Source organism: Martes martes (genome assembly GCF_963455335.1).
Source record: "Martes martes genome assembly, chromosome: 4".
NCBI classification, from domain to species: Eukaryota; Metazoa; Chordata; class Mammalia; order Carnivora; family Mustelidae; genus Martes; species Martes martes.
Window position 1 is genome coordinate 189,607,248 of NC_137891.1, and position 15,905 is coordinate 189,623,152.

At 65.6% G+C, this 15,905-nt stretch overlaps 1 protein-coding gene across 3 annotated transcripts in view; it reads right to left on the reverse strand.

Annotated features, from left to right (window-relative positions):
• Window positions 1-10,055, reverse strand: part of PRDM16 (PR/SET domain 16) — a gene marked incomplete at both ends in the record, with an annotated part of 299,365 nt that extends 289,310 nt beyond the window's left edge. For all 3 annotated transcript variants that reach the window (XM_080802202.1, XM_080802203.1, XM_080802201.1), the window contains one exon: window positions 10,019-10,055. In XM_080802202.1, the coding sequence (XP_080658328.1) occupies window positions 10,019-10,055 (37 nt within the window). The remainder of the gene's footprint in view (window positions 1-10,018) is intronic.
• Window positions 10,056-15,905: the final 5,850 nt, after the last annotated feature.

Consider the following 15,905-nt stretch of genomic DNA (forward strand, 5'->3'; position numbering starts at 1 on the left):
AGGACCACTCGGGATCTGACCCTGATGACACCTGCCTGCTCGGGGAGCTGGGCCATCGGCGGGCCCTCCACGCGGGGGGTGGCAGAGGCTCTGCAGGAGGGAGGAGGTGTGGGGGACCTGCGAGGGTGGACACCCCACGCTTGCCAGGGGCCAGCAGGGCTCTCCCGTGGTCACCATTTGGGCTCCTCCGGTGAGCGTAATTTCCAGTCTTTGTTTAAGTGTTTTCTGGACTGATGCGGCCCGGCCTCTCTGAAGACGCTGTCACAGCCCATTGAGCAGATACAAATGTCTGAGTGCTTTTCCATGCGCGCCCCTTTCCCTCGGAGACGCAACCAGAAGGAGCAATGGAAGTCTATTATGGAAATCCATACTTCAGCATAATATTGACTACCGGCTTCTGAATATAGATATGGGGATTAAACCGTGTCCCAGGAAAGAGTTCCCAGCCATAGCGAGTCCCCATTCATCACGCGTCGACCCAGGCATCTCATCCCAGTGCCGAAGTGTCGGAGATGCCCGGCCTACGCCAGGTGCCAGAGACACGCACATGTTTCAAGGGAGCCACTGAATTTAAAACACGGAGACTCACAGAAGCAGACAAATGGGCAAAGCTCCCGTCCGAGCATCCCTCCCTCTCGGCCCCTCCTTCTGGCCTTTCTGATTTGAAACAGACCCACTCGCTGGGGGTCCAGCCACCCCGCCAGCAGAGACGCCCGAGAGGGAGCTGCCCCCAGAAGCAACGAGGTTGGGGGTGGCCCATTGGTCTGATCTGCCTTTCTCCTCAATCAAACAGCTTGGACACAGAAGTCCAGACCCCAGGGCAAGGACCTGTGGCCCCAGACTCGTCACGCTGACCAGAGTGTGGTGACGTGACCAGGCCTGTCCCTGGGGGTGTGGCCCACAGCCAGGAGGCCTTGGGGGGCCTCAGGCACGTCTCAGAGCCCTGCACACAGTAGGCCCAAGGACGGCGTGCTCTGCCCCAGGGGCAGGAAGGAACGGACAGACGGCACGGAGCCCCCAGAACAAACAGAAGACCCTGACACCCCCAGGAGCTGGGGGGGCCCTCTGGGAGGGTAGAGGAGCTGGCGTGTGCCACGGGCTGTTGAAGCCCCCGAGACGGACGGAAGGGTGAAGAAGGGGCGGGGACGGGGGGGCAGCAGGGGGGCATGGCTGGACTCCGTGTGGGGGAGCATCTGGCTGCCCGTCAGAGGGGCCGAGTCAGACCTGGGTACCCGTGCTTCTCGCTTTGGAAACAAAACCGTGAGCTAAGGCTGTGGTGTGCGTGTTTTCCTCCGAGGCTGAGCTGCACAGCCAGAACCAACGCAGGGCAGAGCGGCTGAGCTGGAGGGCTGCACGACGGGCGCGGCCGGGATACACAGAGCAGGGCCACGTGCCGGGGGCTGCACCCCACACCCTCGGGTGGGCAGGTGCACACCGGCAGGCAGGCTTGCACACCCTCCCTATGGCCACCCCTGCCGGGAGAGCCCAGGATGGCTCAGGAGGCCGAGGGCCCGCACAGCATTTCCCCAAGCAGACCAAGGGAATAAACCCCAAACTCACTGCCTGTCTGCTGTGCGAATTCTGCCCCACCTCCACCCAGTCCCAGGACCCCAGCCAACATCACACCGGACGCTTCTAGAACATTCCATGCCGTCCCACTTGCTGGAGGCTGGGGGGGCAAGTAAGATGTAGACGCACATAGGTATTTGGGGTGCTGGTGGGAGGGCGAGTGGGCAGGCAGAAGGCAGTGAGAGGAGCCTATCTGACGGCGGGGGGGGGGGCATGCGAGCAGCAAGGGTGGGATGCGGGACCCAGGGCTGCGGCGCACACGGTAGGGAGCCAGAGTGAAGCCGGTGCTGGGATTCTGGGGCAGGGCCAGGCCTGTCCCACACGAGGTCTGGAGAGGAGCACCCAGGTCCGGGGCTCCATACCCGCACCAAGCCTCCGACTGTCTCATTCTCTCTGAAGTAAGGAAGTAGACGAAGGCCTTACTTCTTGACACTTGACTCAGCGTCAGGTTGAAAGCAAAGCACAGGCCTGAGGACCCACCCTGGACACGTGAGTCAGGGGTCTGGGTCCGAAACCCAGCCCCGCAGGTCACACTCCCGATGAGCAGGCGGGGCCTTCAGAGCTAAGGACACGGCACCCGTGTCCCCTCGATGCCCCCATCATCCTCCGCAATGGAATCCATTAGAGAATACCAAATCTACCTGAATGCATGGGGGGTGGGGGAGTCGGGGAGGCCGAGGGCAAGTCTAGGGGTCCGGCCAGAAGTGCCTGAATATGTCTCCCGCAGCCCCCCCACCCAGGAATCCCCTGCTGGGACCTGGGAAGCCCTCCCAGCGGCCACAGTGCCATCCCCAGCTAAAACCAGGCTGACTGTGGCCTCGTCTTCCTCCTAACCCCCCACCCCCACCCCGTGGAGCTACCTGGGGGTGGGAGGGGACAAAACCCTGGAGGAAGCCCGAGGCCAGGCTGAGCTCCAGTGTCTCTGCCCCTCGGCCGCAGCCGCGTTCCCGGTCCACCTCCACACTGGGAAGAGCCAGTGCCCACTCCGCAAGGGCTTCAAGTCACCTCAAAGTGCCCCCAAGAGCCCGGAGCCTTCCCCCAGCTCCCTGCTCCTCGATCGATGGGACCCTCCGATCCCCATCAGGATCCCACATTCGGACCCCTCCTGAGCCCCTCTAGGCACTGGGCCTCTGGAGGAAGGGAGGGGCGAGCACCGGCCATCACCTGCGTCACCTGCAGGGTCCGCCCAGGCTGGGTGCGAACTCCCGCCGAGATTGCTGATCGCCCCTCCCCCCCGCCTTCCCCAAGGGGTGAGGGGTGCGGACTGAAGGCTCACGCCCTTCCCGAAAGTGTGCTGTCACCAAAAAGCGCCTGAGTCTGGGGAGTTTTGCAGAGAATGCTCCCGCCAGGTTCGGAAAGCCAGTGCGTGAGGGTCACTGGTTCTCCCCCTCCCGAGCAGGGTTTTGGGAGTGAGCAGAACCAACGCTGTTCCTCGCTTCCCCAAGTGTGAGCCGGAACGCGGGCCCTGGGATGTTTCTGCCCCCGCGCCAATGAAGCCCTAAATCCCACTCTGCTTCCGGATCCCTCTGCCCACCGCGGTGGGTGGGGGGGGGGCAGGTGGAGGCGCTGCGGCAGGCGGCGGCACAGGCCGGCGGCACAGGCAGGCGGCACAGCGTCCGGGCTCCCCTCCGGCCCCTCCAGCCCCAGGCGCATTTTAGACGGGATCAGGTCAGACCAGAATGAAAAGGTGACCCACCTTATCACGTTTGCTTAAGGACAGGGTCCACCGTCTCCACCCTGAAACACGCATGTTTGGGGCTGGGCGTGGTGCAGACATCGGTACGTACAATGGGCACGGGGTAACGCAGAGCCCGACTTAGCGGAGGTAAAATATTCACCAGGACCCAGCCATGTTTCAAAATGATTATAAATTATTTTAACAGTGCATTTGCAAAGGGTTATAAAAACAGCCATAATATATTTTTTTCCTTAGATTCTAGAATTACCAGTGTGACAGCTAATGCAATAATGATTTGTTTCAAATGCCAGTGTTTAAGCTGTATAAAGCTGATTTTATACATTTTTCCAGTAGGCCGCATTGTAGTTAATGAAATTAAACACACCAATCGCATTTGTCCCCAGGGGACGAGGAACTGAACACACCACTGGTTTATTTTTTTATTAAAATAAATTGCAGCCAGCAAGATGGACTAATTGCATACAGAATTGAAAAAGAAACATTCCATTGATATAATTAAGCCAATTTTCATGGACAGAAATAGTTATAGTGGATATAAAATAAGCAAAGCCTTCACCAGAATCTGACTTCCCTCCTTTTTTGCACAGAATGTTAACTATTAAACAAACATGTATCTCGGGGCCGAGGCACGGCTCTCTGTGAGCTCCAGGGCATTGTTCCTGAGTCTCAGGAGAGGCTGGCCGGGCGGGCCAGCCAAGGATTTGATGGCAGAAGCCCCAAGAGAGAGAGTGGTAGGGCAGGAAGAGGCCCTCCCCATCGCCCTGGGCCCCCCCCAAGAGCTCAGGGGCACTGGCCAGCCCGGAGGGAGAAGCACCGCCCCGAGGTCCCGGGAGCAGCGGCGGTTCGGGTCTGGTCCCGGGAGCAGCGGCGATTCGGGGCTGGACCTGGAACTACAGCCTTGAGCTCCTTTCTCCCGGTGGCTCAGGTCCCCACAGCAGCGGCTCCACCTCTCCCTGATTGCCTGGGGGGGGAGGGGCGGTGATGATTTCCCTCCAGATTTGGGGTGAGGGTGGGCGGGCAGGCCAGCCCTCCACCTCCTGCATTTGCTCAGGAGAAAGGCAGTACATGGTGGGGGGATGCTGATGAGGCTGACCCTGGTCAGCACTTCTGCCATTCTGCACCTGCCCTTGGGAGGGGACACCCAGCGCCAGGGACCGGAGCTGGAAAACCCCGGGGCAAAGCCTCCTGCCCGGCCTGGGGAGTCCGGACCCTGGCAAAGAACAGCCAGTCTTGGGGAGGCTGAGGACACAGTAAGCGGGTTGTGTGCACAACCTGTAGGGGCACGGACGTCTTATTTGCTTTTAAAAACCAGACCGGTTTCAAGCTAAGCACTGTCCTTGGGAAAATGCTTAAACCTTGACACATAAAAAGAGAAAATCCGCTGGCATTAAGTACAGTGTAGAGCACCCTAAGGAAGGGGGCAGGGGAGGGTGTTTGAATAAGACAGCTTGGGGAGCTTTACCTATGCGGCGTTCAGGTTCATCCTTAACTTGCTGTGTGGCCTCGAAACAGCTACTTGACCTCTCTGCGTATGGGACCTTTTTACCCCTAAAAGTGGTGTCCCCGAGGCCAAATCCTCTCCTCAAGGTCAGTGAAAAGGAGTGGGGTCATGTCTAGTAAGTGGACCAAGTGTGCCTTTGAGGTTCCCGGACCCCCTCCTGCCTCCCTGAGAATCGGGCACTGACAGGGACAGGGGCACCTGCTAGGGCTGCAGCCCATTCGGGCCTCTCCGTGGGCAGGTGCGTGGGGTGAGTGCCCGGGGCCAGTGCACCCCCTTGGGCGAAGCTGGGCCCGAAAAGGCGCGCCAGGAAGAAGGCTCTCACAAAGCCAAAGCCGACCTCCACCCTGCGCTTGCTTCGGTTCCCCTCACCATCTCCCTCCTCCCCACACCACCCTGACTTTGACCCAGGCGCCCGGAGCGCTCTCTGGATTCTCTGTGCCCTGATCCCCAAAGCGACTGCGATGGGGACACGGGCTGCCGCCCCGCAGAGTCTGGGTCAGGGTCAGGAGTCGGGGAGTTGGGAGCTGGGGGCCCGCCCTTCTCTGTCCCGGAAGCCAAGAGGCGGAGACCCTTGGGGCCCCATCACCGGCCCCTGAGGAAGAGGAGGAGGGGGAGGAGGAGGAGGAGGAGGAGGAGGAGGAGGAGGAGGAGGAGGAGGAGGAGGAGGAGGAGGGCGCCGATCCGCGGGCTGAGCTGGGGTGAAGGGCGCCCGGGCGGCAGGCACTGCCTCAAGCCGGCTGCTTCGTGTAAACGGCCGGCAGAGCCGTTCCCGTGGCGCGGTAGTTATGGGACCTTGTGGGTGCGGAGAGCAGGGGGCTGCAGCAGTGCTGGCTCAGCCCGGGGTCCCCAGGCCCCTCCGCCGGGCCGGCCCGTGCTGTCTGCAGCGCCGGGCAGTCCGCGTCTGTGCGCGACCGCCACCACGCCGCGCAGCAAGGCCCGGCTCTGTCGGGGGGACAGTGCTCAGGCTGTCCTTGTCCTCCCGAGCCCGCTACGCGAGCTGTAACGTCCAAGACTTGTTACACGGGTTTGATTCAAAACCTGATAAATTGTCTTTAACGCTATTTGAAATTTTTAAACGAAATTATTCAAAAGATTTTTAATCCTGGATAATTTTTGTTGAAACTCTAATTATACATCACCTTAATTACCAGCCCCAGCCCCCCAAGGATCCCTAATTGCCTCCTAATTGAATAAAACAGGGGGCTAATCGAGCCTACAGCGGCCCTGCGAGCTGGCGGCCTCCCCCTAGGGGCCTGGGGCGGGGGGAGCCTCGGGCTGGTCCCACCGCCAGCACCCGGCCTCCCAACAGAAACGGCGGGACCAGGTCCCCTGCCCCGTGCTTTGCCCAGAAGGGGAACTCGGGGTTCTGGGGAGCCTTGGGGGCCCGCAGGGTCCAGCGGCCCAGCCCGCACCTGCTCCCTCCCAGGGCCAACAGGAGGTGCAGGGTGACCTGGTGGGTGTCCAGTGGTAGAGACCTGAGGGCACAACTGGTGCCCTTCCCCTGGGAGCCCGCTCCGAGGTCACCCGACGGACGGACGGGACTTGGCATCCGCCCCCACCCACAGACCTGGGCGCCCAGGCACACCCGCGGGGCCAATGGCGGAGCCAGAGCCCTCAGGCACTCAGTGCATGGCCGCGGGGCACCTGGCCTTGGCCGACAGCCCTGCACCCCGTCCCTCCCCCACAGCCTCAGTGTTTTCGCCCGAAGCGGGGTGAGACGCTCGACTCCTGCCGGACATTTCCTGGCACTGCCGCCCTCCCAGGCGTCCAGAAAGGAGGCTGCCATCCCGGCTGTGGGGAGACGGGGCAAACGTCCCCTGGCGGGCGGCACAAGGACAGGGCACTGCAGAGCCAGAGCCAGGCTGGTTTCGGCGGCCCGGGAGAAGGAGCCGCCTAGGAGCTCAGCCTCCAGCCGGGCTCCCAGCACCCTGCCACACACACACCCCTTCCTCACCCACATCACGCTCAATCGCACACACCAGACACCCAAGTCCTGCCTGGACCAGAGATAGCAGCCGCCCACCTCCACCCCAGGGGCGAGGTGGCAGCTGTCCTGGGGACACTGTCCCCAGGCCTGGAATATATCCTGTCTGGTTGTCAACCACGTCCATGGTGAGCAGGTCTCAGGGGCGGCTCGAATGGGGGCCAGGACTGGACTAGTCTCTGGGAACACACCCTCCCCGACACAGGGCCCCCCAGCCATGCGACGAGGAGGTCAGGAGGCTGCCTTGGCTGAGCTGACCCCCCCCCACCTGGCTCGCAATGGTGGCAGACACACAAAGCTTTTGTTAGGCACTTTGCTGGGAAGTATAAGGGAGGGTCGGCCCCAATTCCCCACAGGCCAGCAGGGCCCTGGCCAGTGTGAGGGACCCCGGACCCACCTGTCTCCACTCTGCCCCCAGCTCCTAGGTTCACACTGAGGAGGTGCTCAGCGCGCCAGCAGCCTCTGCCCTTGGGAAGCTGGAGTCGGAGCCCCCCTGTGGGCCCAAAGGTGCTGCTAGCTCTGTCAGCATGCAGGCCCAGCCCCAGAGACCCCCGGGGGTGGGGTCCTAGGGAAATACGGACGAAATTCCAGCCCCAGATGCCACCTCTGGGGCAGCCCTCGAGCTCTGACTCAGGGGGTGACCCTCACGGACCGGGCTGTCCTTCCGGGTGGGCCTGACACATGGCGTGAGGCACAGCCCAGCCCCACATTCTGGCCTATAACCGTGACCTCTCTCCCACCTCCCCCAGCCCCCTGACCCTGGCCGTGAGGTTCTCTGGGCGGCCCTGGGGCTGCCCGGCTGCCTCAGCGCCAGGTAATGGAGTCAGGTCCCCAGGGACATCCACATCTGCTTGAAATATTGTCCAGTGAAATGAAATTCCCCGGCGGATCCTGGGCTCTGTGTCAGGCAGCGTGGCCCGTGGCTGCCTGCGCCACCTTCCTGGGGAGGGCTGGGGGTGCCCTCCGGGCTCGGAGGGCTCTCCAGGGCGTGCTCAGTGCGGGCTCCGTGGTGTCTGCCCCTGACACACTCGCTCCCTGCTTTGGCGTTTTCTCACCAAGGACTCCTGGGAAAGGGAGACCTGTGCTCCGCCCCGCCTCGGTCGGGTCTGGTTCTCTGGCCTCGGGGCAAGGCTGTGGGATGCCACCGGGCCCGGTTCTAGGTCCAGAGAAGAGCCCCGGGGGGCCACCTTCCCCACCTGTCAGGGCGGAGCAGACAGGGAGGGAGCCGAGGGCCACCCGGAGGGCCCACTGGGCGCCGGACGCTCCCCCCGTTTCCTGGGCTGCGCTGGGGGCACGGAGCCGGCCTCTCGCTTGCTACGAAGGCCCAGCGGCAGGAGCGTGGCACTTCCCACCTTCTCCCAGCTCCAGGCCCTTCCCCAGCCGCTGCCTGACCCTGGCAGCTTGCGGCCCAGGGGAGAGACTCAGAGGAGGCCGCTGCGCTCACACAGACCCGAACACGCACGGGAACCCCCACAGCCGCGGCCGTGGGCACACAGGTAGCCGGCCCACAGCCCTGACGCACCGGCCACAAGACACTAGGGCCTTGTTCGCACCAAGAGGGGCTAGAGGTCACGGGAGACCGAGGAGGCCGAGGCCCTGAGCACGGGGCAGAGGAGACAGGCTGGAAAGGGGTGCCTCAAGGACGAGCCCAACACGGCGGCGGGGAACTCCAGCGGGGACCCGCAGAAGCGGGGAGCTGCTTTTCCCCGGCGCTCCGCGGCGGATGCAACCCCTGCCGCCGAGGGGCCGCTGTCGGGGGAGCCGGCCCACCCAGCCAAGGCAGCAGAACTTCTTCGGAAAAGTGTCGGGAGTTTCTGCCCACCAGGCTCACGCTTAGGGGCTCAGCCCTGGCGCGGTGGGGCTCGGCCCGGCCGCGGCAGGCCGAAGACGAGCGAGCTGCACGGCCCGGCGCTCGCGCAGGGATCCCAGGGGGAGCGGGCCCCGGCGCCCCTGCCGCGGGTGGGCGGGCGGCCGGCGGAGGAGGGGGCGGCGAGAGCGGGCGGCTCCGGTTCCTTCCCGCGCGGCGCTCGCCGCTTCGCTGCAGCCGGGCCTCGGCGGGGCTTCGGGAGCCGCGCTCGCCCGGCCGCGGCGCCGCCGCTCCCACCTGCCCTCTCCCCGGGCCGCGCTCCCGGGCCCGCGGGACTCTCGGCCGATGGCGCCGGCGGCCGGAGCGCGGAGGGCGCGCGGGTGGCCCCGAGGCGCGGCGGCGGGCGGCGGGGCGGGCGGCGGGCGCACCGGGGACGGCGGCGAGGACCCGGCCGGCGGCGGGCTGGGCGCGCGGAGCGTGGGGCTCGGCCCGAGACGGAGCGAAAGAGAAAGTAAGACCGGGGACCGGGCAGCCTCGCCGGGGGCAGCTGTGTCCCCGCCGGGCCTCGAGTCTGTGCGGGCGACCAGGGGCAGGAGGGTCCGAGCGGGGGTCGAGCGGGGGCCGAGCGGGGCCGAGGGCCGGGGCGGCGGCGGGCGGCGGGCGGCCGGGCGGGGACCCTCCCGCGGGAGGCGCCGCGCGGGGCTGCCCGAGCCGCCGGAGCCGCGGAAGAGCGCCCGCCGCCGCGCGGGGCACCGGTCGGGACGGAACTTCCCCGCCGCGCTTCCGAGCCCGGGGAAACGTCTCCATTTTGCTGCCCGAGTGGCCGAGGCCGTCCTGCCGCCGCCACCCCTGCCCCTGCGCCCGCGGAGCGCGGTGGACGCCGGCCCGCGCCCCCTCCTCCGCCCCCTCCCCGGCTCGGGGTCTCCCTCCTCTGCGCCCAGCTGGCGGACGCCAAAGGCGGTGCTCTAGCGCCCACTATTTCAAAAGCCCGGAATATGATTTGACCAGGACTGAGAGCCACTGCGAGAGAGAGAGGGAGAGAGCGAGCGAGGAGGAAAAAGTTGCTCTCCCCTTTCGTCAACTTTTCGCTAACTTTCGCTTTTCGCTCCCCTCCACCCCCAGCCCTCCCCCTCCGCCCCCCTCCCCGGCCCCCACCGCGCGCCTCGGGTTCCCGGGCCCGAGCGCCTGACACTGGGGGTGGGTGGGGGGGGGGAGGGGGTTCGCGGGGAGGGGGCCGGCGCCTTCGGGGAGCGCGCGGCCCGGGCGCCCCGAGCCTCTGCGCCGAGCCCGGCCGCCCCGGAGCGCGGGAGGCGGAGCAGCCCCCGGGCCGCGCGGCCGATCCGAGGGCCGGGAGCCCGAGGCGCGCCGGCCGCGCCCCGACGCGCACCCCTGGCCCGGGCGCCCCGGCCCCGCGGCCCCGACCCGGCGGCGCGGCGCGGCCGAGCGCGGGAGACTTACTTTTGGCTAGCTTCCGCGCCCTCGCCTTGGATCGCATGGTGCCGGCGCGCGGAATCTCTCTCCTCCTCCTCGAGTCCAGAAGCAGCCACACACTATCTTCATCTCCCCAGCATTGTCAGTTTGGACACCTTCGCACATGCGCACAGAGCACTCAATCTGACACCCCTCGCCGGGGCCAAAAAAACTTTGCAATGTATTCATCATCCTCATCGTCGCGCCGCCGTCGCCGCCGCCGCCTCGGCGCGGGACTGGGGGGCTCTCCTCGGCCTTCCCGGTCTCCGTCCCACTTATCGCTGCCCCCCCCCGCCCCCGCGCCCCCCTCCCCTTCCCAGCGCAGCTCGGAACTGGCCCTTTAAGAAAACATTCCGTGCTCGGCGCGCCCGCCCGGGGCCCGCACCCCGGACACTTTAAAAGGACCCAGGTGGCCCCGGAGGCGAGGTGACTCTCCCCCCACCCTTCCCCCGCGCCGCGCCGCGCCGCTGCTCCCGCCCCGGCCCCGGCCGCAGGCGGGTCCCCGCGACTTCCTAGCCGGGGGGGACGCGCCGACAGTTCGGACGCGGGTCCGGCCGGGTTGGCCTCGTCCTGCCGCATTTTGCGACTCATTAAAAAGCTTCGCGTTCGCCGTCGCCCGGGCCTGCTTCTCTCCCCGTCTCCCCCGCGGACCCCCGCCCCGGCCCGCCACCGCGCGAGGGGCTGTCCCGGCCCGCGCGCCGAACCCGGCTCCTCCGAAGCCCCCTCCGGCCGCGCCGCCCCCCTCGGGCCTACCCGGCTCCCGCCCCTCCCCTTCGCCCCCACCCCAGAGCCGCTGCTCCGGGCTTCGCCGCTCGAAGACAACAGCCGCGGCGCCGCCAGCTCCGCCACAGCCCCGGCGGGCGGGTGAAGCTCGGACCCGCCGCCCTCGGTCCGCGCCGAGCCGCGGAGAGCCGCGCGCCGGGCGCCGGGGAGGCAGCGCGGGGAGCGCCGGCCGAACCCCGGGCGCCCGGAACCTCGCCGGCCTCGGGGCGGGCCCGCGCACTCCTGCCTCCGTGGGCCCCAGGTGAGTACGCGGCGGCGCAAGCCCGGAGCTGGGCCACCTTCGGGGAAGGGGCCTCCCGCGGCCCAGGTGAGTCGCGGGCGGGGAAGGCCGGCGGAGCAGGTGGCAGAGCGCGCGGGCGGGAGCCCCTCGGCTGCTTCTGCCCCGCAGCCCTCCGACGCAGAGCGGTGGGCGGGATGTCCGGGCAGGGGCCTGGTGTGGGCAGTGAGAATTCCTCCTTCGACTGTGTCTGGGATTCGAGAATGAAACGTGCAGAAGCAGGCGCTGACCCAGGCCCTTCCTGGTACCAGGATTCCGCTGCCCCAGAGTCAGCCTGAGCAGGGCAGAGGTCGAGCCTTTGGTGCGGGTCTCTGGTGCCCCGGGTGGGCTCTTGGCTGTGCCACTCCCCATTTGTGTGCCCTGCGACGGGTGGTGCCTGCCCCGGACCTGCATTCGCCAGCCCCCAGCCCGTGAGCAGAGGAGGTGGACCGGGCAGGGCAGAAGGCTAAGGCAGAGACCCCGGGGGCCTAGCAGAGGCGCCCCGGATGGGGAGGGCCGCCTGCCCTGGAGACCGACGCTGCCCCAGAGGAAAGGCTCCACAGGGCAGGGCTCGGCGGGAGCAGAGGCCGGCGCGCTGGGCCTTCCCGCCTCTGCAGTCCGCAGCTGCTTGCCTGAGCTCCCGCGCCCGCGGAGCTCCCCTGGTCTGGGGGCCGCCCAGCCTCGCGCGCTGCCTGCAGCCCTGGACCGAGAAGGTGCCCTCTGCCCTGCTCTGTTTCTCGGTGAGCGGGACGCAGCCTCCAGCTTCTAGGGCCCTAGGTGAGTGTTGACGTCGGCGGCAGCACCGACGGGGACGGGGCGTTGGTGCGCAGATCGGGGACAGCCCCATCGCACTGCTCGCAGCCCTTCGGAGGGCCGTCGCCCGGCCCCGCACTCTGTCCCCATGCGCTGGGTGGAGAACTGCGGGGTCCAGAGGGACTTGGGCCTTGCTGCCGGGCCCTGGGTGTTTGGGTGGGCGGTCCCCAAGGGGGACTGGGGCCTTACTGCAGGCTCAGAACCCACTTAGTCCCCAGGTGGGGGGTCGCTGGGAGAGGAAGGAAGGGACCGGGAGCTCAGAGCTGGGAGAGGTTCCGATGACCCAGCCAGAGCAGGCTCTAGGCCAGGGAACTAACCTGGTCGGCACCATGGCCAGAGAGAATACAAGGTCACTGTCACACACCAGCACTCCAGGACCCTCTTGCCTGGAGCCTCCTAGCCAGGTTGGGTAGGAGGCCTGGGGAGAATAAAGTGGTAGCTGCAAAGCACTCCCACCTGCCCAGAAGGCCCTTCCCCACCTCCCATCCTCCACCCACCCCGCCGAGAACCAGCTCAGGCTTCCTTTTCCCCTGGACTGGAGGCAGCTGGTAGGCTCCAAGGTTCCTAAGGCCCAATCTTCTTCTAGGGGTGCCCCAGCTCACTCTGGCCTCTCCCTCAGCTGAGAAGGTGATTAAGATCTTCTGAACCCTGGCCAAGGAGGGCCAGGACACTCTCCGGACTCTGGGACTGTACACTTTCCAGAGCCTGGGGAGAGAGGGCAGGAGGCTGCACTGTCTCTGCTAGGGCCCTGGGGTGGGCCTGGGGGCTGCCGCTCAGGGCCACCTGGGGCCAAAGAACCTGGGGTCCGGAATGACCAGGAGACAGCCTCCGTGCTGACATCCCCAGGCAAAGCGCTCGCTCCCATCAGCCCCAGTCAGTTCCAGGAGCCTGGGTAGACCGTCCCCAAGGCCATGGCCCTGGCCTGGCCTGGCCGGGCCCTGCCCCCGCGTGGCCGGATTTAGAATGGAGATCAGGTCAGGCTTTGCAGAGCGGAGGGAAAGGCAAGAAGACGGGGAGCCAAAGCGGGTCCGACCCTGGCCCAGACGTGCAACATCTGGGGACCAGGGGACGGGGAGATGGGGGAACAGTTTTGGGCGAGTGGGGGCTGAACAGGAGGAGAGGAGCAGTTTTCATTTCGTGAGTGAAATGTTGAAAGGCAGTTCTCAAGCCAAGCCAAGCTTCCGGGAGTCTCTCGGCCCAGTGCTGGGCTCCGGGGACCGGCGATGGAACGCAGAAGTGCTGCTGTCAACCTTGGCTTCCTACTGGGGGCTGAATGGGCCATGGTGTGGTGTGGGCTGCACAGGCACATCGTTCAGGCCACTGGGTTTTGGAACAGTCTTTGTTGCTGGAGTCCAGGGTACAGGATAGAGGACTTTTCCTGTCAACCGTGGCCACAGCCTGGAGTCCCACTTCAGCCAGGAGCTCTGCCTGCCCCACTCCCCCAGCCTTTCCAGCAGGCAGGGAGGTGCCCCTGGAGACAGCATCACTTGAACTCTTTTAGGAAAGGGCCCTGTTTGGGAGGGTGAGCAAGTGGTCCTCGGTGCTCCAGGAAGCCTCGTAGTGGGCAGGCAGGAAGGGAGGCCCCAACTCCGGACGCCCTGAGGACCCCATAAATGACAAAACCACCTAGAGCTTACCGTGCACACCCAGAGTTTACTGTCTTAGTCCTTTTGTTTGGCTAGGACGCGTGCCCCCTGCTATCTCGCAAGGCCTGGCCCCAGGAGAGGTCTGTGACTCGGCCTGTGTGTGCTCAGAGATGCAGGGTCCTAGCCAGTCCGGCTGCCTGCACAGGCCTCTGGCCCCAGGGAGCCCCGCTTAGGCCCAGTGGGAGGTGGGAACGGGCAGGCCTTTGCCAGTTCTCATGGCTCCTCTTCCCCCTCCCCCCCCATTCTTATCTTTGCCCCTGAAACTTGGCCATGGCTTTCAGGCACTCTGTCTCTGGCTCAATTTGAGTCCAGGTTAGGTTTTGCTCACTCTCCGCGCCTGCTCAGAGAAACTGCTCAGAGTAGCGGAAAGAATAAAAGTGCATCTCCCTTAGTTTACATATGGGCTCTCCTTGGAGATCTGAAACTGCCCCAAAGGGTCCAGACCACAAGTCCTTGTCCCATCCCCATCACAGGAGCATTGAATCGGGCTGAGATGGGGGTGGGGGTGTGGGGGGTGTCGTCTCCCTCTCCGGGCACCTTCTCCTGCTCTACATTAGGTGGACATGTCTCCCAGATTTGAGCGACAGAAGGGCTTGGAGACCACCAGGGATGGTTGGGGACAATCTGGTTTGGTTCCCACTACACAGAGAAAACGGAGGTGGTCTTGGCACCCAGAAGGGGACTCAATGGGGATTGAATGTGGAGGCCTTCCAGCCCTGGGGCCAAAAGCTAGCTTGAGTGTCCCTTCTAGAATGGGGATGGGGTGGGGCAGGACAGCCTTCAAGGCATTCGGCTTCCCCAGGGGAACGTCCATACTCTTCCAGCGTGGGTTCTTCCTCTGGGGGTCCCCCAAGACTCTGTGGGTAATATCCCAGGCCCCCTTTGGCCCTTTTTCCTACCTGGAGCCCAGGGAAACTGGCTGTGATCCAGCTAACTTCAGAGGACAGAGCACAGAGGCCCTGATTTCTGGCCCAGCAAGTTCACCAAGCCAGTGGCAAAGCTGTTTGTCCCCTGTGCTGCTCCCAGCCAAGGTCTCCGAGGGCCCACAAGCAGTCCCCGCTCTGGACTGGGCCCTGGGAGTGCTGGGGCACTCTCAACCAAGACTTCCAGGAATGTGAACCATGTTGTCGATTTCGGAACAAACCCCAGATGTTTGGAAACCTACTTCCTTCACAGGCGGGAGGACTTGGTGCCTCGCAGATGGGCAGCCTCTTCCGAGGGTCCCCAAGAGACTTCTCTGCCCCAATCTGCACGCCGGGGTCCCGGCCCGCGCAGCTACCGCTCAGGAGCGCAGATGCCTGGCGCAGGGGCACCTGGGGTGCGCCACATGCATTTGGGGGGCGTAATCAGGGATATTTTGTTTGGTTTGTTTTTAAATTAAGAGGTGGGAGCTGTGGGCCTGAGCTCCCCATTTGAATTCCCTGGGAGGGAGTTGGCTTTAGTATCCCCGGCCCAAACCCGCTCTCCAGGAAGTGCAGGAAGCCCCCAAATCCTGCTTCCCTGCGGCGCGCCAGGTGGGCCCCGACGGTGCGGCAGCTCCGCGGCGGGGCTCCGGCAGCTGCGCGCAGGCTCCGGCTTCTGCTGCGGGAGTAACGAACGGCATCGCCCCCCACGGTTTCTCTCTACCCCCACCCCCGACCTTTAAAAATCCGCCAACGAACGCCGTTGCCGGTTCGCGCCGATCCCGAGCCCTGCGCTTGTCGGGCGCCGCCCGGAGCCGGGACTGGGCGCCGCGCTCCGCCTCGGGGCCGCCGCCTGCGCGCCCGGACCGACTTCGTCCCCTCCCCGAGCGTCCCGGCCCAGCAGCGCCGCAGAACTTCGCGCAGCCGAGGTGGCCCCGTGGCCCCGGCGGACGCTGCCCGCGCGGACGCGTTGGCTCCTGCTCCGGGTTCCAGCTGCGCCCCGGCAGGGACCCGGTGGCAACGAAAATGGGGAGTCGAGTCGCTTTCCCGGGGCCGAGTCCCGGGGGCCGCTGAATGGGAGTCCGCCCTCCGCTCCCCCAAACGCCCGCAGCCGGTCGGTGTAACTCAGACTCCCCGAGTCAGCTTGCGCCCCGGTTCACATCCCGGCGTTGCAAAGCCCCCTCCTTTTGTCCTCTCTGGGTCGTGGTCCCTGACCCCATCCCTAAGGCCTTGTTCGTTTGGAAACTGAATCTTGCCTGGGTCCTGCGGACTCGACACCCCGCGGACGTAATGCGTAATCTGGGGAATGCGGGAGGGACCGCCTCCCGCCTCAGCCGCCTCATCTCTGAAGTGGGGCCCAACCTCCCTGAGCCTCTCTCACAGGTGTAGGGGAAGGTGGGAGAACTGACGGACTGACGGAAAACCCCAGAGATGGGAGTGCCGTGCACCCCCTGGGGCCACGTTTGTGCGGGGAG